This window comes from Balaenoptera acutorostrata, chromosome 18 (assembly GCF_949987535.1).
Source record: "Balaenoptera acutorostrata chromosome 18, mBalAcu1.1, whole genome shotgun sequence".
In the NCBI taxonomy this organism is placed as follows: Eukaryota; Metazoa; Chordata; class Mammalia; order Artiodactyla; family Balaenopteridae; genus Balaenoptera; species Balaenoptera acutorostrata.
The window spans coordinates 77,150,981-77,178,791 of NC_080081.1; the positions used below are offsets into that span (position 1 = coordinate 77,150,981).

General features: G+C 37.0%; 1 protein-coding gene across 1 annotated transcript in view; it reads left to right on the plus strand.

Moving 5' to 3' along the window:
• The window catches only part of LOC103010209 (phospholipid-transporting ATPase IB-like), a 104,039-nt gene that overhangs the window by 21,073 nt on the left and 55,155 nt on the right, over positions 1-27,811 (plus strand). Inside the window, 3 exon segments of the mRNA XM_057532719.1 lie at positions 180-319; positions 6,172-6,310; positions 12,288-12,459. Of these exon segments, the coding sequence (XP_057388702.1) occupies positions 180-319; positions 6,172-6,310; positions 12,288-12,459 (451 nt within the window).

A 27,811-nucleotide genomic window follows, 5' to 3' on the forward strand; every position in this document is an offset into this window, starting at 1 on the left:
CCACAGTGAGCAAGGAGGAGGGGATGAAGAAAGATCAGTAGAGAGGCCAGGGCAGGTTGGGTAGGGCCACACGAAGGCCTTCGCTGTCCCACGGGCTCTGAAACACTTCTGGATTTTGTTTTCAATTTCTCCTTCTCCCTGATCACTGGAAGCCTGACCAGGTTAGCCCTCTCTCGCAGGTCTGAGAACTCTGTGTGTTGCCTACATAGATTTAACTGAGAGAGAGTATCAGCAGTGCTTGGTGATGTATAAAGAAGCCAGTACAGCTGTACAAGATAGAACTCAAAGTTTGGAAGACTGTTACGATGCTATTGAAAAGGTAACACACCCCCTATGTGTTGTATATTCCAAGATAAATACGTGAAGAAAAGGCACTCATCAAGGTATTCATATCTTGATGTAATTTTAAAGCTCAGTTAAATTTTTTTCAGAAGTATGCATCTGTCTTATTGTATTGAAAATTCATAAAATGTCTTTTAAAATATTCAAAATATTTCTCTCTCTTTTGAGTTGTATCCTAATCACCTCAATCTTGGTATCCTTTTTATAACTTTTCCCATTTCAAAAGAAAACATGTTTATTATAGAAAAATAAGCTAGAATAATGAATAATAATCATCTGTAATGGGCTAATGACTAAGTTGGTCTCTTTTCCTTCATATGTGTGTATTGTATATGTAGTATTCCATTGTATATATTTAACACAGAAATTTTTCCCATAAAAATTAAAAGTAAAAATGCCCCCATAATTTTTCCCATAAAAGTACTGCTTGAATCATGAAGTCTTCACTGTAATAAATTGGGAATATTTTCCCATATCACTGAATATTCTTCTATGTTATCCTCCTTGATTGCTCCATGGTACTCCACTGTGTGGATGAGTACGCTTTTATTGTGCTCTCTATTCTCTGGTGGTTGCTTTTCCAGGGGAATCTCATGCACCCTGGGCTGTCGAGTGTCGCTGGGAATTTCAGCTGAGGCTTCAGGGACTTAATGGGTCCTGGGCCAACTTTTGTTTCCTGGCTTGATTTCTCTTGCCATTTGGTCCCATGAACTCTGCATTTCATTCCTGCAGGAGCTTGGCCAGAACAGATTTAGGCTGAGGGGTTTTCTTAACATCACTGGGTCCATCTTTTTTTTCAAAGTCGAATATTTCAAGATTAGGAACCTAACCCAGCTTCATACCCAGTGCATGAACATGCTGCAGTAGCCCTCATGGGCGATTACTCAGCGTCTGTTGACAAAGCACAGGAAAGGGGCTGATTGTGTAACCTGCCTGTTCCTTATGGGATACGGGTGGGTCTGTTACTCCCACACACTGAGAAGACATCTGGGCAATAGAAAATTGGCCTCTTGAAGGACTGTACACGTATTAGTGTGGCAATTCTGTTTTCAATCAAACTGTTCTTATTTATATTTTAGTTTTAAGTTTTAATCTGGACGTTGTATGTGGGGAAAGAGGAAGTCATAGGATGAAGAAAAGAGTAAGTTTGCCTTTCCCAGGGAATGTGAGGTGGGCAGCAAGGTCAGGGAGTGCAGTGTCCTTAAACTATTCAATTCCTTCATCACCTGAATGCTCGTCTCCAACAGGTACACAGTGCCTGGCTGTGGGTGCTCAGGAAATATTAACTGTACTCAGTTAATATTGGGGGTTGAAGATTTCAAGCTTGTCTGCTGTCCAAGGAAAGCAGGTGACCTTGTATAACTGGCAGGGCTCTTTATTCTCTTCCTTAAACTTCAGAGGCAGAAATAACAGGCAGAAGAACTATCCCAGGCTGGCTTTTCCTGTCTGGTCTTGGAGGTTGTCTGGCCTGAGTGAGTGCCACCCTATATTCTAAAGGTTACCTGAGTACCCAGAGCCGCTAATGAGCAGCATACGGTGCTTGGAAGGTCTCTGTGGAAATCTTATCATTCTTAGATACTTTAACAGAGCAGAATCATGTTATTTAACAAAACACTGATTTTTTTTTTTTTTTCTCTCAACGGCTATAAGCTTTAAAAGTTCAGGAGTCAAAAATACTCAATATCCCTGTTTAGTGTGGATGAGAGGAGATTTAGCCCAAGTCATGTATGCAAACAATCAGGCTCTGTGATACTAAAATCACATTGATAATTGTCAGACGTGTTCATTTGTGTCTTACCACCGTCCCTTCTCTTTCCCCCACTGGATGTTTTCCAGTTCATCCAGGAGTGGTGAGCTCCTGGGGGCTGAGTCAGGCAGGGCAAACTTCCGGGGGGCTGGAGACTAGACCTCCCTATTCATTGCAACTCCACTGGGGAGACTTGTCCTGGGAACTAGATACCCTGTTGAAGGGGGTACCTCCTAAAACAGGACACACTGGGGGCAAGTGGTAGATGACAGGGTCAAGTGTTCATAGGTTGTGATCAGAAGGAACTGGGTTTTTTAGAGATACATCTTTCAAGCTATAAGAGCCAAACAATTATGATTCTTAAATTTTGCATTTAAAAAAATCTATATCATCAACTCTAGTTTTCTAGGCTTGGAACACCCATATGCAATCTAAAAAAGCTAACAGTCTTGTCCTTCAGTTGCCATTTTTCTTATTTTGTATTAACCATTCGAGGATCTGTCTAACCATCTGCTTCATGACTTGTGTTAATTTCCACAATTCTAGGTGATGTTATGTTAGTTATAGTTATATGGCTACTTTCTGCAGACTTACAGATAAATGTTGGAGTCTGACACCAAAGAGTGTAGGATTGACTGGCTCTGTGAAATTGGCTCTTATCAGTTCCATGCACACCATTATGGTCCTACTTGTTTTCTTCAGTAGGAGGGAGGTGTTTTCTGACCCTCCTCTTAGCTCTTCAGGTCAGTAGCACTTCTTTGCTTTTGAACATTTTTCCTTTTGGGGTTAATAAGATTTTAAATGTCTTTCTCGATGAGCAAGGGCAAGAAAGATGCCGTCTGCATTTGTATCAGTAGTCAAGTACAGCATAACTTAGAGTGTAATTGCTAAAGTAATTAAGTACCATGTTACCAGGATTGCTGTATTGGTAAAATATGAATTGATAGATTGACTGATTGAATTAGACTTGTTTCTGAGGCTCTCTGGCTTCATAGTTCCTTTGAAGCATTCCTTTCTTTAAAAAAGTGTGGTAGCTTTATTGAGATATAATTCACATACCATAGAGTTCACTCATTGAAGTGTACAGTTGTATAGTTAGCATACTCAGAACTTTACAGCCATCACCATGATGAATGCAGAATATTTTCGATATCCCCCCGAAAACCCATATCCGTTAGTCTTCATTCTCTGCCATCCTCCCACCCCCACCCCATTCTTTAACCCCAGCCCATGCAACCACTAATTTACTTTTGCGCTCTCTGTACTTTCTTTTCTGGATATTCCATGTAAATGGAATCATATAATATGTGGTCTTTAGTGACATGCTTCTTTGATTTAGTTTACTGCTTTCCGGATTCACCCATGTTGTTGTAGCATGCATCCATACTTCACTCCTTTTCAATGCCAGATGATACTCCATTGTGTGGATATACAATTTGTTTGTTCATTCCTCTGTTGATGGTCATTTGGGTTGTTCCACTGGCTATTATGAACAATGCTGTGATAAGCGTTCATGTGCAAGCTTTCACTTGGACACATTCTTTCATTTTTGGGGGGTACATATCTATGAGTAGAATTTCTGGGTCACATGGTAACTCTGTTTTTAACCTATTGAGACAATAGTTACGTTTTCCAAAGTAGCTGCACCGTTCTACATCTCCACAGCCGGTGTACGAGGGTTCCAATTTCTCCACCTCCTCACCAGTGCTTGTTACCATCTGTAATTGATTATAGCCATCCTAGTGGGTATGAAGTGGATCTCATTGTGATTTTAATGTGCATTTCTTTAATGATTAATGATGTTGAACATCTTTTCATGTGTTTTTTGGTTATTTGTATATCTTCTTTGGAGAAATGTCTATTCAAATCCTTTGGCCATTCAAAAACTTAATACTTTTTTTTTACAATATTTTATTTTATTTTTTAACCATTAAAAAATTGAAGTACAGTTAATTTACAATGTTGTGTTAGTTTCAGGTGTACAGCAAAGTGATTCAGCTATATATATATATATATGTATGTGTGTGTATATATATATATATACATATATACACTTTTTTGATTGTTTTCCATTATAGGTTATTACAAGATATTGAATATAGTTCCCTCTGTCCCTCTGCTATACAGTAGGTCCCTGTCGTTTATCTATTATTATAGTATATGTAAGTTAATCCCAAACTCCTCTAAAAACTACATTTATTTTTTTAGAATAGTCTTAGGTTTACAGAAAAAATGAGCAGAAAGTACAGATAATTCACATATAACCTTCCTCTCCCCTTTACACAGTTTCCCTTATTATAAACATTTTGTATTTGTGGTACATTTGTTACAATTGATGAACCAATACGGATATGTTGTTATTAACTAATCTCCATAGTTTATATTAGGGTTTGGTCTTACTGTACAGTTCTGTGGGTTTTGACAAATACATGTGACTATCCACTATTGCGGCATCATATAGAGTAGTTCCACTGCCCTAAAATCTCCTGTGCTCCACCTACTCTGCTGTTGTTGGATGAGTATTCTTTAAAAGTCAATTAGATGCAGTGGATTGATGGTTCTATTCTGTTCAACTATATCTTTACTTATTTTCTATCTGCTGGATCTGTCAATTATTGATAAGGAGGTGTTGGAGTCTCCAACTATAATAGTATATTCATCCATTTCTCTTTGCAGTTCTATGAGTTTTTGACTCATATATTTTGATGCTCTGTTGTTAGGTGCATACACATTAAATATTGTTATATTTTCCTAGATAATGGACTCTTTATCATTATGTAATGCCCCTCTCTATCACTGATAATTTCCTTGCTCTGAAGTCTGCTCTGAAATTAATATAGCTACTGCAGCTTTCTTTTATTAGTATTAGCATGGTATATCTTTCTCCATTCCCTTTATTTTAATCTATTTGTGTCTTCATATTCAATGTGAGTTTCTTACGGGCAATGTAAAGTTAAGTCTGTGTCATTTTTTGTTCAATCAGACAACCTCTTTTAATTGGTGTATTTAGATCATACATGTTTATCATGATTATTAGTTTAATATCTGCTGTATTTGTAACTATTTTTTATTTGTTCCCCTTTTTTTTCTTTTTCTTTCTTTCCTTCCCACTTTTTTCTGCCTTTGGTTCTAATTGAGCATTCTGTATGATCTGCTTTCTCTCTCTCTCTCCTTTTTTTTTTTTTTTTTTTTAGCATATCAGTCATACTTCTTTTAAAAATGTTTTTAGTCCACTTTCAAATAACTCTACACCACTTCTCTCTAGAGGTAGGGAGATACTTCACAATAGGAACAAAAACTGTAAACCATCTGGTGATGAGACATTTATGGAGAAAATTATGAAATTTTTCTTAATGACAAGTAAGGACCTATATACGTGGAAGGGTGTATACAATATGTGGAAGAACCAGGGTAATTAACATGGCAGTTCTCCTCAACGTAATCTATGAATTCAGTGCAATGCAGGAATGCATAGAAGTACCAAAAGAATTTTCACAGAACTTGACAAATTTGTTCTAAAATTCATTCAGAAGTAGGAGGAGGCTAAGAATTATTGTGATATTTTTTGAATGAGAATAATAAAGGAGGCTTACCTCTCTAGACATCAAGATTTACCCTTAGCTTATAATAATTAAAATAATAGATATTTATTGACCATTTATAATCTGCTAGATATTATTCTAATCATTTTCCAAATATTAACTCTCACAATAATTCTATCAGTAATCTTATTTTCCCCACTTCTCCAGTAATAGATGAGGAAACTGAGCAACAGAAATGTAAGTAGTTTGCTTATGATCACACATCTAGTAACTTGTAGAGTTAGGGAATGAATTCAAAAGCCTAGCTCTTAACCATCATGCTACACTTCCTCATGTTGTAGTGAAATAGGGACAAACAAATAGACGAGTGGAAGAGACTAGAAAAAAAGTGTGTGTGTGTGTGTGTGTACGTATATGGAACTTCACGTAATAAATTATTAGACTGTATATCTTTTGTCAGAATTTGCTCTATTTATTCCATTTAAAAATATTTTTATCTTTAATTAGTAATAACAAATACCTCTTTCAAAAAACGTCTAGAGGTTCCTGCTACTTGGAGACACAGCCATTGAAGATTACCTTCAAGCACGTATTCCAGAAACAATAACAGATTTACTGAAAGCAAGCATAAGAATATGGGTCTTGACAGGAGATAAACAAGAAACTGCAATTAACATAGGTAATAGACACAAAGAATGTTTTTTTTAAAAAAATCTGGTTGTACGTGTATCCTAAATATGCCCTAGAATTAAGAATGTATGGTTGAGTTTCCTTCAAGTAATTGCTTTATATGTCTTCAGGAAAACGTAGTGCAATGAAATCTTGCCATCATATGGCAGAGAATTTGAACAAACTAAGCAAAGCAAACTCTTATCTTTCCTTCACATTCTTGAAGCATAGAATGCAGAATGCCCACATGAGTAATATGTAATTTCTTGTTCTTTCCCTTTGATGCTTGAAGTTACCTTATGACATTTCCCCCCCAATGATGTATATACCTATGCTTGAATTATATATGTCTATTCATAAACATTTTGATCATTACTGAGAATATTCAGTTAGTGTTTTTTTTACAGGCTCTGATGTCACTTCCTTGCCTTTATAGTTGTTGTTTTTAATTTCACTGTTTGATTGTATGTTAGGATTGAGGTGTGCAGAAAAGGAGTTGAAAAATCAACTTTTAGCTGTGAATGTGTAAATTTTGGTAAGAAGGAATTGACATTACTATTTTTTCCATGATCATCATGGTAGCCAGCTCTGGGTAGATTAACACATATTATAAAATCACTCTGTATTCATCAGACACCCTTTAAATGATATCCCCACTAAATTGTCTATTCTACATTCATTCACTTAATAAATATTGAATACTTGCTACGTGCCAGGAAATTCTAGGATCTGGGAATGAAATATTGAGTAATAAAGTCTCTGTCCTCATGGAACTTACATCCAAGTAGACAAGACAAAATTAACAAGCAAATCACTCTGTTGTAATATTATTGCAGCAAGTGCTAAGACTAAAAACAGCAGGGCATAGCCATGGGTAGAGGGGTAATTAGACAGAAAACGTGTTAAGGAGGTGACATTTGAGGCAGAGACCCGGATGGAAAGAGGGAGCAAGCATTGGGAAGGTTCCAGGCAAAAGTATGTTGAACACAATGGCCCCGGCGTCCTATTTGAGGAACAATAGCAAGGCCAGCGTGAGTGGAACACGGGGAGCAAAGCAGGGAAAGAGGAGATGAGAGCTTGTCAGGCCACAGTAAGAAATGTGTAGAGTTGTGAGCAGGGGAGTGATATGATCTAATTTGTGTTTTAAAAATACCTGCTGGCTGTTGTGTGGAAACTAGACTAAATGGAAACCAGGAAATCACTTAGGAAACGTTTGTAGGAGTCTAGACAAAAGATGACAGTAACTTGTACTAGGATGTGATGGGGAATGTGGGGGAGGGACTCCAGCTGACCCTTGAATGTCATGACTTGAACTGCATGGGTCCACTTGTACTTGGATTTTCTTCAGTAGTACATATTGCAGTTCTGCAAGATGCAGAACCACAGATACGGAGGGCCAACTGTAAAGTTATATGTGGATTTTTGACTGTGTGGGGGTCAGTGCCCTTATCCCAGCGTTTTTCAAAGGCCAACTGTAAATTTGGGATACATTTGGTGGGTTGATCTGTCACCCCTCATTGATGTGGGTGCAGTGGGTGCAGATGACTCTTTCAAAGAGTTTTGCCGTGAAGGGAACAGAGATCTAGGGTGGTAGCAGAAGAGAACATATAGTTGACGAAGGATTGGTTATTTCTCAAGGAGCTACTTTACCTCTCTAAACATCAGCTATCTTGTCTGTAAAATGGGATGATAATAGTTTTTACTTCATAGGGTTCTTGTGAGGATGCCTTGAGGTAACTCCCGTGAGGAGCTTAGCTTGGTGCAAAGCACTTAGCAAGTCCTGCAGGAATGTTAGACGTTAACGTGATTAATAAAGAGTCGCAAAAGGGGTCCAACCACGATGCTGCCACTCATTTATCCATCTGACAAACATTTGGAAACATACCATGCATATGCTCTCCTTTTTCCAGCTCTTTCACATTTCTGCTTTAATGTGACTTGCTATGTTTCTTGAGAACCACAAACTCAATGACCACAGTAACTTAGTGCTTGTCTTGTGAAGAGGCTCAGCTGACCCAGCACCATAAAAAAGGACAGTTGCTTTCTCTCCACCTTTCTAAATTACATCTTTGTCAGGCCCACTCCCGGACACTGTTAGTTTTACCTGAGCCTTCACCTGTCTCTTCAGCTTAGTACTGAAACACAATCTAGATGAGACCCAGCAGTTATTGTTAAGAGCAGAATTTTTGTCCCTATCGAATGAGACTTACTTCTGTTACCAGAAGTCTACGATTCACGTGAAGCACCCTTTGCTCAGAATAAATGGATTGGGTTAGCTAATTGCTACATTGAATTGCACCCATTTCAAACAAGTGTTTAGTAACTGTGGTGGATTTGAAAAAAGAAAGGAAACAAACTCTCGATTTCTTAGAGTAGGGCTTGAAAACACTGGGAAGAACCGGCAGGCTAGAATGAAGGGCAGTACACACACGTAGTGGGAATAGGGCAATGCATACACCTGTAGGGGAAAGGGCAAAACACACACATGGTGGGCATAGGGCAATCATACGTGTGTAGGGGAAAGGGCAACACACGCATGTCGTAGGGGGGAGTCCACAGGGGGCGCTGGCCCACGGGAGGGACAGCCAGTGCGTCCGTGCCTTTTGCAAATGAGTATCCACCGTTGGCACAGGTTTTTAGTTTTTAAAAGATAATTGTGTTTTGATATAAAATATCCTGATTTATGACTGTTGCTTAATGTATAAAATGTTGTAAGGGCAAAGCAAGACATGTCTGATGGCTTAGTGCAGCTTGCCATCCCCCGACCCTTTCTGAGTTCTGGGTCCTAGATTGGACTTCACTGTCTTCCCTTAGAGGCTGCTCAGGAAGAGGAGACCAGCTGAAAGACAGAGTCAGTGAACTTTGCCTGGTATAAACTGAAGACTGTGCTGACATAATTTGTTTTCTTAGAGGCTTTCTGAGCTCTTGCTTTTTTCCGCAGAAAAGCAATAGCCTTTGGTTAGAGAGCTTTCATGTTACTTTCCTGGGTTTGAATGGCTGAGGAATGATTCAAAGAGAAAAAAGATTGAGAGTTGGTTCTGTGAGCTGACATCTTTGCATCTTTGAAGAGAAATGTATAGCAGAGTGGTTGAAAAGACAAGCTTCAGAGTTATAAAGACCAGGGTTTGAACCTGAATCTTCTGCCTCTACATTTATCAGTCGGAGCCTTTGTGGACTTTTCTAACCCGCAGTTTTCTCATTAATAAAATGGAGATAGTCATGATACCTCTGCTTGTTGTGATGATTACGTGAGATGGTGTCTGTGAAGTTCTTTCTAAGATGGTGTATTGGGCAGAGTGAGGGCTTTGTAGATGTTAGCTGCTGCCTTTATGAATATTGTGACAGTTTAGATTACCACCATCTCTCAAGGAGGTAAAGTTGGCTAACATCATGCAGTTAAAAGACTACGCATAATCTTGACACAGGTTCCAAACAAAATTTGGCTAAGGATTTGGCAGGAGGTTTACTTTCAGGAATCAGTATGTCAGGATTGTTTTTTGTCAACAGCAACAAGTGAAAATAAGGACTACTGTCACACATTTTTGGGGCATATTTTCTAAGACCAGTTTCTAATTCTACTACCTTCTGAGAGTTTTCTGAGAACATGATTTGACATGGATCTGCTGCCTCTTGACCTCAGTAGGACATGTATTATTACATTTGGTTTACCAATGAATTTGTATGTGGTTTGTTCTCTTTTGTGTTAGCTTTGCTTCCTTAGGTTTTAAGAGGCTTATCATATATCTGTTGTAAATCTTCCTTTGCACCCAGTATAAGGCTGGGTACGAGTAGAAGCACTCAGACCTTGCAAGCTGATTTGATTTGCATTCTCGTCGTAATGCATGGAGACTCTTTAGCCTTTGCTTAGAATCAGCCAGGGGAGTCAGCAGTAGCTTCTGGAGAGAGGAAGGCTCCTCACGGGGGCAGCACCAGGACCCTTGATGGGAGGCTGGCTTGCCCTCTGTGTCCGGTTTCTGCCCTTGAGCAGCTGCACAAATACTAACTTTCCAACCTGAGCACTGGGTCAGGAGCTGCCAGCACTCAGGCAGTTAACTTCGCCAGTAACTTATTACAAAATATAAGTGGACACGTGGACATTACAATAAAACATGTCAGGAAGTCATAAGAATTCTTTGAAAAGTTTAGAATCTCTGGTTTTGAAAAAGCATTGCAGCAATGCAAAGCAAATATCCACATGCTCCAAACAGAACTTTAATTTAAAGATCATCATATTTTATGGAATAGAACACTGTTTACCTAGGAAGCATCAGATAAACCAATAATTAATGAAGAAGACCATTTAAAAATGATTCTCTCCTTGTAATTGAACAGACTACATAAAGAGGCATTTTGAATCACATACATGTGAAGCTACTTTTGTTATTTTGTACTACATCTACAAGTTTCAGGAAATTTCAAAGGAAACATTAAAATGATGTTGTATAAATTTACATTTAAATTCCAACTTACATGAAATTGATTTGTATGAAATCATTTTAGAAAATTTGTTCCATAGGAATCATCAGTTACAGACGTACAAAAATTTAATTTTCAAAATTATTTATCAGAGGGGCTTCCCTGGTGGCGCAGTGGTTGAGAGTCTGCCTGTCAATGCAGGGCACACGGGTTCGAGCCCTGGTCTGGGAAGATCCCACATGCCGCGGAGCAACTCGGCCCGTGAGCCACAATTACTGAGCCTGCGCGTCTGGAGCCTGTGCTCGGCAATGAGAAGCCGCGATAGTGAGAGGCCCGCGCACCGCGATGAAGAGTGGCCCCCGCTTGCCACAACTAGAGAAAGCCCTGGCACAGAAACGAAGACCCAACACAGCCATACATACATACATACATACATACATAAAAATAATGTAAGCAGACAAGAATAGCATTAAAAAAAAAAAAAAAAAAAAAATTAAAAAAAAAAAAAAAAATTATTTATCAGAAATTTATCACAGGGCTTCCCTGGTGGCGCAGTGGTTGAGAGTCTGCCTGCCAGTGCAGGGGACGCGGGTTCGAGCCCTGGTCTGGGAGGATCCCACATGCCGCGGAGCGACTGGGCCCGTGAGCCACAATTACTGAGCCTGCGCGTCTGGAGCCTGTGCTCCGCAACAAGAGAGGCCGCGATAGTGAGAGGCCCGCGCACCGCGATGAAGAGTGGCCCCCGCTTGCCACAACTAGAGAAAGCCCTCGCACAGAAACGAAGACCCAACACAGCCAAAAATAAAATAAATAAATTAATTAATTTAAAAAAAAAAAAAAAAAAGAAATTTATCACAGAGTTCTTACAGCCTATAAAACTCTCTTAATAGTTCTAGCAATAGTTATATTAGCAGAAAGATCCTGCTCAAAATTAAAAATGATCAAAAATTACAATCTTTCATTTGTCAAGAGTAACATTGCTTTCAATTATATTGCTTGAAAATAAAGTTGCTAAAAGTAAATTTTGATGATCTAATAAATGAATCTGCAGAAAATTAAGGCAGAAGAATCTTATGATCAATCAAGATTTCACATTAATAAAGTATTTCTTGCATTATATAAAATTATGGCACCAAAATATAACTTTTTGCAGTTTGTAAGTTTATGTTGTTATTCACCATTACACCTGTTATGTTTTGTAAGTATAAAATATTTTTAAAGAAAACCTTTATATTTTAGTATCCGTGATGGCATTTCCCCCTTCCTTTTTTTTTTGTGAACAAGGGGCCCACATTTTCATTTTGCTGAGAAGGAAGCTGGAGAGGATATATTGAAGATTTGTGGGGAGAGGGAACAGTATGAGATGGCTGTCTGGAGAGTGGGAGGGTGCGTGGACCAGCGGGTAGCTGCTGAATTATATGCACACATACCATCTCCTTAGGACAACCATTAATTCTCAGAGAGGAAAACTGAACCTGTGAGATGGAGGAGAAATACTGTCCTAACTTGCTCAACCTGTGAAGAGCTCGCCTCTTAACAACTGAATCACTACTTCCCATTATTTTCCACAGCTGGGTTAGTTCCTTTCATTTATCCAAGAGCTTTCACATCATGCCCCTTTAACCCTTTGGGAGGAAAAGAAAGTGACCTATCATTGAACTGTCTGTTTGTTAGTGGATGTCTCCTCAGCTTCACACAGCTTAAAATGACTGCTTTTATAAAGACTCAACCTTTCTGGAAAGGGTAAGCGTTCATCTATCTCAGAGATGGTTTCATTCTTCTAGACACAGATTGTATTTGGGCCCACTTAGGCTAATTCTGTATATGTATTTATTTCTCAGTCTAATTTTAAAAGTGAGAATGACTTAAAATTTTCGAATTGGAAAATGCTTCCTGAGATGTACAAGAAATGTACACATTTATTTCTTTTGGTCGTACCTTGGATGATATTAATAGTATACTAGGTATCATACTGTTGATATAGCAGTTTGACACAGCAGAACTTGGCTTCCTCAAAAACTTGGAATTATTATAAAGCATAAACTGAAGCTCATGTCATAAAAAGATAATAAAAATAAAAATCCATAGACATTGGAAAGTACAGATTTAGCCATTAGTTATATGCACCTTCCCAATCTTTTCTGTTTAAGTTACCTTTTAAGATTTAAATGAACCAATTTTTTGATTCCTTTTCCTTCTACAACCCCTTGCTCAGTTTTTGTGATGAGCTACTGGGTTTGAAATAGTCGTGAGGTAGAAAGTATGATAAAGAAAGAATATAAATAGATTTTTAAAATGAGCTCATGCAAGGCATTGAGCCTTCAAATATGTGACATCTTTCTCTTTTTGTAGCATATTCCTGTGAACTGTGATCAGGTCAAATGCCTCGTATTCAAATTGAATGCAAATTCATTAGAGGTAAGTGATTTTTAAAATTATATTTAATATGAATGTAACCAACTTGTTACTTGAATGTTACCCAGCTCCTTTAAAATCTACATAAGATTGCCTTCAACTCCCACTCAAGTCCATTGGAAAGTCTGGATTTGCCCCAAGATACTTTCCCAAGACTCTGAAAATTCTACTGGTGTTCTGTTCTGTGTCAGCCCTGGTTCCCACTTAATCCTCCCTCTGTCTGAGGCTAGTCCTTTATCACCCCCCTGGTGTCATACCAAATCCAGGATTCAGATCCTTCATTTTTAAAATGGAAAGAGGAGAAAAAAAGAATCTGTCTATATAGCAGTAGTTATGAAAAGTTTGAAAAGACAGATGGCATTTCCTTGCAAGAATGAAAGAACTTTGGAATTCAGTATTGAACATCCTTGCCCTTAAAAGTTAAATGGCTAGTTCTGTTAAATATTTTTTACTGTATCATTTTCTTAGACTCATTTTTAAAGAATTTTAAATAGATTTCATTTATTCCTTTTCTGACACTCTTCCTTTTAATAAATGTAGGTCTGAGTTTCTGACATGATCATTCTTCTCTATGAAAAACTTTAAAAAATATTTCTTACAAGGAAGATCTGCTGGCCATGAATTTCCTCAGTTTTTGTTTGTCTGAGAAAGTTTTTATTTCTCTTTCAGTTTGAAGGTTAATTTCACTGGATACAGAATTCGAGGTTGGGGTTTCTTGTTCTTTCAATACTTTAAATATTTTACTTTCTTCTTGACTGCAAGGTTTGTGATGAGAATTCTATCATTTCTTATCTTTATTCCTCTACAGGTAAGGTGGATTTTGTCTCCGCTCTGGATTCTTGCAAGATTTCCTCTTTGTTTTTGGTTTTATGCAGTTTGAATATGATATGCCTAGGTGTAGATTTTTGGCATTTATCCTGCTTGGTATTTTCTGAACTTCCTGGGCCTATGCTCTTGTGTCTGCAATTAATTTTGGAAGATTCTCAGTCATTAGTACTCAAACTTTTCCTTCTGTTCTCTACTTCTTCTCCTTCTAGTATTCCAATTGCTTGTATGTTAGACCTTTTAAATTGTCCCACAGCTCTTGAATATTCTGTTGTGGGTTTTTTTTTTTTTTTTTTTTTTTCCTCTCTGAATTTCACTTTGGGAAGTTTCTGTTGACATATCTTTAAGCTTGTTAATTCTTCCCTCAGCTGTGTCCAGTCTACTGTTGAGCCCATAAAAGATATTCTTCCTTTCTGTTAGTGTTTTCACAGTGTTTTTACAGCCCTGTGGGTGTGGTGTTAATGTATGTGGGAGGGGAAGTCTTCTGTAATCTTAGGATTAAATCTCAGTCTTTAACTGAAACTGTGCCCCTTGTGTCTTCATAAGTGTTTCTTAGTGCTTTCTTTCTCCCCTTAGGTGAGACAGGGAGGCCCGAGGGGGCTGGAGTTGGGTAAATGCCTTTCCCTCCAGGTGGGATAAGGCTCTGGTAAAGTCCTTAACCTCGGAGACTAGGCTTTTGCAGTGGAGAATGCTCTGGGCATATTTCACAATGGTTACTTTTCCCCTCCTCCTGCTGAGCCATGAGGGGAATTTGTTTAGCTTTTCACCATGAGAACCTCACCGTGAGGTTCTTAGAGGTAAACGCACAGAAGTGTGAGGGCCGCCCGCTAAGGCTGCAGCCCAGGGAGTCTCTCACCTTCGTGCTACTCCACACTCAGCCTCCACCAATTCCTCAAAATTACCATTGAAGTGTTCCTACTTGCTTCTGGCTCCAGCTTCTTCTCCAGATAAACAGATTTCAGCTGTAATTCTCTGTGTTCACATGTCTCTCCAGATTTTGGGGTGGCAGTTAGTCCTGTAACCTCAGTTCTCTGACGGATGCAAGCGGAGTTGATGTTCAGTATGTTCAGCTTTTTTTTCTGTAAGAATGGCAGTGACATTCTTGCAGAAACCTAGAATCATATAGGTTTATTTCTTACCCTCTACTGAACTTTTATAGTTTTCCTATACACTCATTTAAATGTATTTCTCTTAATACGTTAAATCCTCATAAGCCAATGGTATAATTTTTGCTTTTAACAGTTCAGTGTGTTTGAAAGAAATTAAGATAAAAATAGTCTTTTATACTTTACTCATAGATTTACATAACTTTAGATTTTCATGGGGTTTTTTCTGCTTTTTATGTTATATTCTATTTCACTAAGTGTATAGTTTTAATCTAAACCCTTTTCCCCCAGCTTCTTGATTTTTATGTATCAAATAATCACTTTTTGTTAGAACTTTAAGTTTTCTTCTGAGTAAACACTTTTATTACATGTATAACATTCATGGTTCTTAACTGGAAGCAAGCGTGTGTGTGTGTATAAAGATTCATTGAGCTGTACGTTTAAGATTTCTGCATTTTACTGTCTGCCTATTATACCTCAATAAAGTATTCAACATAATATAAGAAAAGAAATCTCATCATGTTTAAGGAGTAGTTAATTCATGTCTTACCTCTTCATAGCATATAATAGTGATGGTATCTTTTCTATCATTTTTCTTTATTTCTCAATTTAGTTTGCATGTGTTTGGGGTTGTATATAGATTTTGTACTATTAATAAGTCCTTTTAAAAAAATTAATTCATTCATTTTTGGCTCCGTTGGGTCTTCATTGTTGCATGTGGACTTTCTCTAGTTGCAGCGAGCCGGGGCTCCTCTTCGTTGCAGTGTGTGGGCTTCTCATTGCGGTGGCTTCTCTTACTGCGGAGCATGGGCTGTAGGCGTATAGGCTTCAGTAGTTGTGGTGTGTGGACTTAATAGTTGTGGTGTGTGGGCTCAGTAGTTATGGCTTGTGGGCTCTAGAGCGCAGGCTCAGTAGTTGTGGCATATGGGCTTAGTTGCTCTGCGGTATGTGGGATCTTCCCGGACCAGGGCTCGAACCCGTGTCCCCTGCATTGGCAGGCAGATTCTTAACCACTGCACCACCAGGGAAGTCCCATTAATAAGGGTTTTAAAAGTATAACATAGAGCAGCATCTTCTTATGTTTTATAAAGCCCCTCCATTGTTAAATATTAGATGAAAGCTGAATTATAGTTTTTATTTCTCCAAATTATATACACCAAAGGAAACTGAGACATATGTTCGAATTTGTGTTTACAAAATTTGTGAACATTTTGGTCTCGATTACATAGATAATTAGAATTATCCAGAAGCTAGTCTTAGTGTAGCCTACTTTGGAAGACTTTATTTCACTTAAATATTGTGGTTTAAATAGTGATCCTGCAACAGATGGAGAGATATACCATGTTCTTGGATTGGAAGAATCAACATTGTGAAAATGAGTATACTACCCAAAGCAATCTACAGATTCAATGCAATCCCTATCAAATTACCAATGGCATTTTTTACGGAGCTAGAACAAATCATCTTAAAATTTGTATGGAGACACAAAAGACCCCGAATAGCCAAAGCAGTCTTGAGGCAAAAAAATGGAGCTGGAGGAATCAGACTCCCTGACTTCAGACTATACTACAAAGCTACAGTAATCAAGACAATATGGTACTGGCACAAAAACAGAAACATAGATCAATGGAACAAGATAGAAAGCCCAGAGATTAACCCACGCACCTATGGTCAACTAATCTATGACAAAGGAGGCAAAGATATACAATGGAGAAAAGACAGTCTCTTCAATAAGTGGTGCTGGGAAAACTGGACAGCCACATGTAAAAGAATGAAATTAGAATACTCCCTAACACCATACACAAAACTAAACTCAAAATGGATTAGAGACCTAAATATAAGACTGGCCACTATAAAACTCTTAGAGGAAAACATAGGAAGAACACTCTTTGACATAAATCACAGCAAGATCTTTTTCGATCCACCTCCTAGAGTAATGGAAATAAAAACAAAAATAAACAAGTGGGACCTAATGAAACTTCAAAGCTTTTGCACAGCAAAGGAAACCATAAACAAGACGAAAAGACAACCCTCAGAATGGGAGAAAATATTTGCAAATGAATCAACGGACAAAGGATTAATCTCCAAAATATATAAACAGCTCATTCAGCTCAATATCAAAGAAACAAACACCCCAATCCAAAAATGGGCAGAAGACCTAAATAGACATTTCTCCAAAGAAGACATACAGACGGCCACGAAGCACATGAAAAGATGCTCAACATCACTAATTATTAGAGAAATGCAAATCAAAACTACAATGAGGTATCACCTCACTCCTGTTAGAATGGGCATCATCAGAAAATCTGCAAACAACAAATGCTGGAGAGGGTGTGGAGAAAAGGGAACCCTCTTGCACTGTTGGTGGGAATGTAAATTGATACAGCCACTATGGAGAACAATATGGAGGTTCCTTAAAAAACTAAAAATAGAATTACCATATGACCCAGCAATCCCACTACTGGGCATATACCCAGAGAAAACCGTAATTCAAAAAGACACGTGCACCCGAATGTTCATTGCAGCACTATTTACAATAGCCAGGTCATGGAAGCGACCTAAATGCCCATCAACAGACGAATGGATAAAGAAGTTGTGGTACATATATACGATGGAATATTATTCAGCCATAAAAAGGAACGAAATTGAGTCATTTGTTGAGAAGTGGATGGATCTAGAGACTGTCATACAGAGTGAAGTAAGTCAGAAAGAGAAAAACAAATATCGTATGTTAATGCATGTATGTGGAACGTAGAAAAATGGTACAGATGAGCCAGTTTGCAGGGCAGAAGTTGAGACACAGATGTAGAGAATGGACATATGGACACCAAGGGGGGAAAACTGCGATGAGGTGGGGATGGTGATGTGCTGAATTGGGCGATTGGGATTGACATGTATACACTGATGTGTATAAAACTGATGCCTAATAAGAACCTGCAGTATAAAAAAACAAACAAAACAACTAATACTAAACTTTCATTGGGTTATTTGTATGGAAATATGTTAATATAAATGTTTCAGACATTACATGAAATTTCTAAAAATCTTGTATTTGTATGGAAATATGTATGGAAATATGTTAATATAAATGTTTCAGACAGTACATGAAATTTCTAAAAATCTTATATTTGTATTTGTATGGAAATATGTATGGAAATATGTTAATATAAATGTTTCAGACATTACATGAAATTTCTAAAAATCTTATATTTGTATTTGTATGGAAATATGTATGGAAATATGTTAATATAAATGTTTCAGACATTACATGAAATTTCTAAAAATCTTATATTTGTATTTGTATGGAAATATGTATGGAAATATGTTAATATAAATGTTTCAGACATTACATGAAATTTCTAAAAATCTTATATTTGTATTTGTATGGAAATATGTATGGAAATATGTTAATATAAATGTTTCAGACATTACATGAAATTTCTAAAAATCTTATATTTGTATTTGTATGGAAATATGTATGGAAATATGTTAATATAAATGTTTCAGACATTACATGAAATTTCTAAAAATCTTATATTTGTATTTGTATGGAAATATGTATGGAAATATGTTAATATAAATGTTTCAGACATTACATGAAATTTCTAAAAATCTTATATTTGTATTTGTATGGAAATATGTATGGAAATATGTTAATATAAATGTTTCAGACATTACATGAAATTTCTAAAAATCTTATATTTGTATTTGTATGGAAATATGTATGGAAATATGTTAATATAAATGTTTCAGACATTACAGGAAACGTCTAAAAATCTTATATGTTCTGGTATAATGTTATAAGTAATAATCCTAGTTATTACTTTAAAATGTATATCTCAGAAATAACTAATTATCTTGTCAACTGCATTATTATGAACTTTCATCAAATCTTTAACCATGGTCATTTTTAAGTCTTTTGTCATTTACAGACAGTTCTGGGTGTACTCTGATGATTTTGCAAATATGTTCCTATAAAAGAGTTTCATCTTCAAGAAATTCATGGAAAAGACTCTGACAAGTACAGGTTTCTGGTAACTGACTGTACTGCTGAACTGAATGAATAAGCATTTTCAGAACTCTAATGAAAAACTGATGAACTCATAAAAGTGCTAACAAAAGATCAAGATGAAAAAAAAGAAATTAATTACATGGGACTGAGTGAACTGATGAGGATGAGTATAATTTTTGTGACTTTCTGTCTGAATTAAAAAAAAAAAAAAAAATCCCACAAGGACTCAGAGGAAAAGAATATACAAATCAATTTTCACTGCAAAGTAAAGGAGCTGTCACAGTGGAGGATTACTGGACTGAATGTCAATGTTATGACATAGTATAAGTGTGTTTCATGTTTGGTAATTGCAATCATTGTTGCTTTTGTTGTGGTCATCCATGTACAATGCTTGGTGTCAGTCTATCTATCTCTTGTAAAAATAAAATACAGTGTGTGTGTGTGGAAAAAAATAAATAAATAATAATAATAATAATAATAAATAGTGATCCTGGTACTTTGTCTCTCTAAGCTTTTCTCATGTTTTAAGTTCCTGTAAACTTTAAAGTTATATCATTTCCAAAGCTCGTTATCCCTAAATAATCATTATGAAATTATTGATGTACTTGTTTTACATAATTGAAGCATATAATGCAATTTTCCCGTATAATGTACTGCCGGTTACCAAACTGTATTTTACGTAATTAATTTCAGAAAGTCCGTCACAGAGTCACATTCTAGAATGAACTATGTCAGAATTGGCTTAACTCCTGTTGGTATTGGCAGCAGAAGCAGTGGAAAAGAGAAACAGATAAATAAATTAGGGACGAGAAAAAAAAAATTAAACATTAAAACTGACAGTTTTAGCTTCAAGCATTTAATGTTCCTAAGCAATTGTAAAATTGAAAACAATATGGTAATTAGAAAAGCACCAAGTTTTGGGTTCAGTAATCAATGAAATGTGGGAAAAGTTATTAAAGTAGAGGCAGCTTAAATTTTGTCAGATTCCCTTTGGGGGAAAGAACCATTGCAGTCACTGGAGACCATTCATGGTACATTCAGTCAACTGTGTGGAAAGAGTGGAGGTGGAAATGTTTAATATGATGTATACGTTATAGTACACTTAATAGTTCCTACACAGTGTGAAATCCAATTTCACGCTTTTGAATTCCATCTGTTATTAGACCTTCAAATTTATATAAAGGCCTCAGTAATTCAAGGATTATTAAATTACCTTTTAATTCAGGAAACACACACGGTTATTGCATTTGAGTAATAAGCAATGAAGGCCTTTTGAGAAAAAGAGGGTTGAGGATTATTTTATTAAATCTTTTGGTGCTTGATACCTGTTGTGCTTTTAAAAATTTTTCCCCAAGTGGCACATTTTGTTAAAATTTCATTTATTAATATGTTAAGGAAAGTAGAGATCTTAAATCTCCTCTATCAATCATTGAATATAAGTGAAAATTATAGTTCAGAAAAATAATTAAATAATAAACCCTTAAATATGATTTACTACTTTATGGCATTCATTTTAGCGAGTCACAGAAATAAAGCAGATACCTCAAAAAATATTTGGTACACTGATCAGGTCCACCAGTCTTTCAACAAATGGTGATAACTGATATTTTTCAGTTTTTTGTTTTTTATTCTACTTGCATTTGATGAAGGAATATTCTTTACTGTTAATCTATATCACTTAAAATTTTATTACATGTTTTGGTTGAAATACTCCACTACTTGAATTTTTGACTCCGTCACTGGCGTGGGAGTCATTTCTGTAAAATTTTGAGCTTTCAACAGTTTATGTGAATTTTGAAGGAAAGAAAGGATGGGGTAAAAAAAAATAAGGTACAGGAGGTGACTCCTGCATCTTAAATCGAGTCTCTACAACAATCCTTCTCTCTACAACAGTCCTTCTCTTTTAGACACCTGATACCCAGTTTTACAGAGGTCGACCCCATTATTCTGTTCCCATCTTTTAAAGTTTTTCCAAAATTTCCCCAAACTTCCTCGTCTGCTATTAGCACCCTTCCGTATTTTCCAACTAAGAATTCACTCCTACTTACATACCTTTTCAAAAGCAGCTTTATTGAGCTATAATTCACATGGCATAAAATTAATCTGTTTAAGATAATTCAATGGATTTAAATGCATTTACGGATATACGCAACCATCCGCAGAATCAATTTTAGAAATTTTTCATCATCTCTAAAACAAACTGCATACCCTTTAGCTGTCATCTCCTTGACCCTCCTTCCCCCCACCCCTAAACAACACTCCCCTACTTTCTGTTTCTATGGATTTGCCTCTTGTGGACTTTTATATTAATCAAGTCATATAACAGGCAGTCTTTTGTGACTGGCTTCTTTAACTTACCATAATGTTTTCTAGGTTCATCCATGTTGTACCATGCATTAGTACTTCATACCTTTTCTTATAGCTAAAGAATACTTCATTGTATGCATATACTGTATTTTGTTTATCCATTCATCAGCTTGTTTCCACTTCTAGGTTAATTATGAATAATGCTGCTTGTACATTAATATACAAATTTTTGTGCAGACATATGTTTTCATTTCTCTTGAGTGTATATACACTAATGAGTGGAATTGCTGGGTCATTCAGTAATTCTACGTTTAATTGTTTGAGGAACTGCTGGACTATTTTCCGAAGTTGCTGCACCATTTTACGTTCTGACCATCAGTGTATGAGAGTTCTGATTTCTGTACATCCTCACCAACACTTGTTATTATCTGACTTTTTATATATATATATATATTTTTTTTAATTAATTATTTATTTATTTATTTTGGGCTGTGTTGAGTCTTCGTTTCTGTGCAAGGGCTTCCTCTAGTTGCGGCGAGCGGGGGCCACTCTTCATTGCTGTGCGCGGGCCTCCCACCATCGCGGCCTCTGTTGTTGCGGAGCACAGGCTCCAGACGCGCAGGCTCAGTAATTGTGGCTCACGGGCCTAGCTGCCTCGCGGCATGTGGGATCTTCCCAGACCAGGGCTCGAACCTGTGTCCCCTGCATTAGCAGGCAGATTCTCAACCACTGCACCACCAGGGAAGCCCCTATCTGACTTTTTAACTTTTGTCATGCTAGTGGGTATGAAGTGGTATCTCATTGTGGTTTTGATTGGCATTTACCTGATGACTAATGATCTCAAGCATCTTTTCATGTTATTTATTTACTTTTAAATTTCAATTCTGTGAGATTTTCACAGGGAAGAAGGAGGTAAACATACGCCTTAATCTACCATCTAGACTCAAAAGGTCTTTTCATTTATATTTAGAATGATGAAGTAATTTTCCCCTCTTTGTTTTAGGCAACACAACAAGTGATTAATCAAAAGTGCCAAGATCTTGGAGCCTTGTTAGGTAGACAAAATGACCTGGCCCTAATCATTGATGGTAAAACATTGAAGTATGCCCTCCACTTTGAAGTTAAGAAGAGCTTCCTTAATTTGGCCCTCTCATGCAGAGCAGTATTATGTTGTAGGTAAGACTATATTCACTGTTTTTTTCCTGCTATATTTAATATTGTTTATGTGAAGAAAATATAGACATGGAAATATAAGTTTTTGTAGAGACAAAGTTCCTTCCTGGGAAAATGTTTGCTCAATCTGAAATGAAAAGTCTGGATTTAATTCATATTGTCAGGTTTAAGATTTATTCAAAAGCAGTTTATAATTTTTCAATGGTACATTGTTCATCGATGTAATGGCCAAATGAAAGAAGTCTTTCGGGTAGAACAAAGGCCCTCAGTTTATTTACAGTGAGGAGCAAATTTAAAAACAATTCCCTGACACCTAGAGGAAGATGAATTTACGAGTAGGAGTGCAAGCAAAAACATTGTTTTTTTAAAAAAGCAAATCTTCTACAACCAAGATGCCTGGTACTGAGAAAATCATGAAACTATGTACAGAATAGTTGTTCCTTGCTCCTCAGTAAAAATAGTAAATGGACCAATCATTAGAGCGTATTAGTGCATTGGACTTGTAAATATTATTACAGGTGTGCCCCTCAATCAGTGTGGTCCACTCTGCGCTTCACACACCTCCCTTAAATGTCCTTCTGTGTTCACTGTCATTCAGCATCTACTAAAAATATTCAGCAACTTCTGTTCTTCACTCTGCTTTCCCCTGAGGTGTCTGTAGTTTATTTAGCCTTCAGGATTCTTTGTGACCTAGTCTTCTATCAGTTAGAGCTGACAGACATGATGGAAAGCTGAATTCAAATCCAGCTTAGGAGAAAAGGGAATTTATTAGCTCACATAGCTGAAAACTCTGCAGGTAGAACTCACCTCAAGAGAAGCAAGCAAACTCATCAATAATCAGTTCACCAAAATGGTTTCTTTTAACCGTTCAGATTTGATAAACCGGTTTTCATTTTGCATCGTAACAGTATTTCAAGGAATTCTCACCTTTTCTCTGTCTCACTACCTACCCATGCTGGTGGAAACTGGAGGGGACAATGAAAGGACGTACCAGAGAGGCAGAGAGGGGAAACACAGGGGCTGATTTTGCCACTAAGGATGGATATTCCAGCAGTTGGCTTGCGTGGGCTGTTGGTGGTTTGTCCTAAATCTGGCTTCACTTATGGTTTGATGTGGGCTCAAACAGTGTCTCCTGTGTGATTCATCTGGTGCAGGCTTTATCCCCAGGCTGGTTCCCATTTGACAGTGGCAGACCCGAGCCTCACATCCTCACAGGTTTGTGTCCAGAGGAAGATTTGCATACGCTCTCTCCCAGAAATGGGGCATCATCTCTCATTGGCTCTGAAAGTAAATACTTGCTGTCAGGAGCCTAAAATGAGAAGCAAAACAGAGGGATTATTTACATGCTGGTAACAGTGAAAGTGCTGCTGTACCCCTAGGTCTAAAGGGATCAGAGGAGGTCGTGGTCACTGGGACCCGGAAGGAGAGGGTCCTGCAGAGTGGGCTGCCTTGAGAGGAGCAGTGAGCTGTGGTGGACAGACAACCAGCTGGGGAGGACACTGCAGGGAGGAGCAGGGAATGACCAACCTGACCTCACTCTCTTCCCCTTCCAGCTTCTGCAGGGGTCACTCACCAGCCGGCACAACTATGACTCCAGCTCTCAATTATCCAGGCTTATGTGATCCGGTGCCTTGGTTTCTCCATGTCCTCATGCTTAAGTGTCCCCATCAGATGAACAGTAAACAGAAATGCACGTAAAAGTGAAGTCTGCTGATTGAGCTGTGTGCTGAACTGGTGGAAACAACTGGGTATGGAATTGGCTGAAACTGTTACTTACAAGAGGAGTGGAGGGCGGTAAAAAAGAAGAGAAGGCCGCGTCTCCAGCATCCTTCATGGCTTTAAAATTTTATGATTTAATTGTATTTTTCTGCACATTCTGCTAAAATTCCATTAAGAATTTTTAGTCTGTCCTCCTGAAGGATACTTCTTTGTGGTTTTATTTCCTTTAATGTCTTTGACTAGCATTGGTATCAGGACAATTCCAGCCTGATGAAATGAGTTGGGAAGTGTTCCTCTGTCCTCTGTTTTCTAAAACACTTTCTGTAGTATTAGTATTATTTCTTCCTAGGATGTCTGATACATTTCACTGTTGACACAATCTGGACCTAGACTTTCCTTTTGACACATTTTGATGAGTAATTCAATTTCTTCAGCAGATATTTAGATATTTTCTACTTCGGTTAGTTTTGGCAGTTTGTGTCTTTCAAGGAATTTGTCTGTTTATCTAGTTGTCAAATTTGTTGGCATAAAGTTATTCACAGGGTTCATTTATTTTTTACTTTTGTGTGATTTGTGTTAGTATTCCTTCTTTCCTTCCTCATGTGGATAATTTGTGTTTACTCTCTTTTTTTTTCCTTGATTAGTCTAGCTTGGGCTTCACCCATTTTGTTGATCTTTTCAAAGGGCCAACTCTATGGTTTGTCCAGTTTCTATTTGCATTCTGGTATATATAGCATATATAATGTGTATATATATATTATATATATAACATATTAATATATATAATATAGTCATACAATGTATAATCATAATATATAATAATATAATATTCCAATATATAATACAACATATTCATATCTGTATTATTTTCTACTTTCACCTTACTTTAGATTTCATTTATTGTTCTTTTTCTAGTTCTTTAAGGTAGAGGCTTTTATAGTTGATTTTAAGCTTTTCTACTATAAAGCATTTCAAGATATAAATATTTCTTTAGCAATGATTTAACTGCAGCTGACACATTTTGATATGTTGTCATTTAGTTCAAGGTACAGTATTTTCTCATTTTCCTTGTGATTTCCTTTTTGACTCATGGGCTGTTTATATGTGTGTTGTTTAATTCCCACACATTTAGGTATTTCCTATCTTCCTTCTGTTATTGATTTCTAACTTAAATCTATCGTCAGGGTAAATACTTTAGTCGGTTGTTTTTTTCTCTCCATACTTTGAATTTGTCATTCTGTTGTCTTCTGGCTCCCTTGTTCCTGACGAGAAGGTCATCTTATTGTTGTTGCCCTGTATGTGATGTATCATCTTCCTCTTGCTGCTTTCCATATTTTCTCCTTGTCATTGGGTTCCTGCAGTATGCCTATGTTGCCACTAAGTGTAGTTCTCACTGTGTTTATTCTACTTTGGATTCATTGTATCCCTAAATTAATGTGTTTTAACCAAATTGCAAAGTTTTCAACCATTATTTCTGCAACTATTTTTCTGCTGCTTTTGTTTTCCTTTACCTTTACTCCAATTACATATATGATTGAATGCTCGATGTTGACGAGAGATCTGTGGCACTGTGAATTTTTCTTCAGTTTTCCTCCCTTTCTTCTTTGGAATAGATTTTTTTTTTTTTACTGGTCTAACTTCAGATTAGTTGATCCTTTCTTTTCCCATCTCAGATCTGAAGTTCGTATACTATATTATTTCATCCCTAGAGTTTCTATTTTTTAGTAGTTCACATTCTTCTTTTGGGATATCCTGTTTGTTGTTGATTTATAATTGTCATAAGTTTCTTTGATTTTTTTGGAAAGTAATAATGTCTATTCAGTTGAAAAGGGTAGGAATTAGCTGTTTAATGTCTATTTTGAATTCCTACTGTGTTTTAGGATTATGTTTTCTTATTGCATCATATAGCATATTGACTTTTTTTTCTATCCCTAGTAGATTTCTCCCCCTTACTTCAGATATTGTGAAATAGACCACTTTGGAACTTCTGTGCTGTTTCAGCCAATAGAATGACAAGATGAACTTTTCCAGACATGACTGTAAAGTCTATCAATTGGGTGTAATCAATTCCAGGATTAGGGAGATTTGGCTTAATGCCCACATATGGAAACATGACTTAAAATATTTTATTGATTGAAACTCAACTAACAGATAGTTGTTTAAAGACTAATATTATTTTAGGCTGTATTTTCATACATGGGTGGGGAGCTCCAGAATCAGAATAGTAATAGTCCAATTCTTTTCTTAACTGGTCAGAGCTGACTTGGAGCTTTGGTAAAGGGTGCAGAACTGCATGAAGAAGTGCTTGAAGGACTTGAGGGTGTGTGGCAGGGGGCAGAGAAGGTTTATTGGGTTGGTCCCTGATATTGGGAGAACTTGGTTGCCAAGAGGATGGAATTAAGATTGAATGAAGACATGAAGAGTCAGACTTGAGATTAATCAAACTGAGTTAGTTTTTTTCCCCTCCACAAACATCACAATCTAAATATGAAAGTGATCATCAGTCTAAATGGTGAAGTTATTATCATTGCAAGTATTTCAGTAAAAGAACCAGTATCTCTTGATGGGAACTAGGCTTACAAATGGTTTCTAACATCCTCTACTTCAGAAACTTTTCATATTATACCTACAATGTAGTGATGGTAATGCATTATATTCTCTTATGAAGCAAAAGTTTTTACCAGTAGTGCTTCTACCTTAAAATTTGGAGTGTGTTCTAATCCAGGAACCCTTCTCTCTCCTCAGTTTTTAATAATCTCACCTGAAGTTTGAAAAGGTTAAATTTAAATTAGTTTTTAGGAGCTGTTCTGTGGGAAGAGAATGATAACTGAGGTCATTTGCTTACTAGAATATAAAACCCTTGTGTGCCCTTGTCATTTTTGATGAAGTATGTGTCTAGCTTGCTGAGTGAATGAATAAATGAGTGATGAATAAGAGGTAAAGTTTTGCCCTCCTTCCTTGGCATATTTGTAAATATTTTATGGGTAGACAGGGTCTGCTATTCTGAAATTTTTTAGGAATATAAAATTTGCTTCTGTAGCTTGTCTCCGAAAAAAAAAGTATCAGTGACGTACCCTAATCTGCATAGGACACATCACATGAGAAAGAAACTTTTGTTAAGTCACTTAGCTTTTGTTTGTTGCTGTTGTTCCCACAGCATGACCTTGACTCTTCCCATTGATAACCTTCTCGTTTTTATGTCTCCTTGTATTTTTCAAGTAGTTTGATTTTCAGAGGCTACTCTCTGTTCCAGTCTTTGGGTACATGCCTTCCTACAGTTTCAGAAATAGTAGCCCTCCACTTCTTCCTCTCACGTATGTAGATAATGTAAATTAATATAGCAGGTCAGACCACAGGTAGTGGTGGGGAAAATGGCAAACTCCATGTAAACTGGGCAACTAATGTGTATTTCTTTGGGGATGTTAAAGCAGTGACTCTGTGTTTTTTTGGTTTTACTTTTTATTTTGCTTTTTGTTTTTGGTGGGGGTAGGTAGGAACTTTCTTATATCTGTAAAAAGCTTACTTAATGAATTGGGAA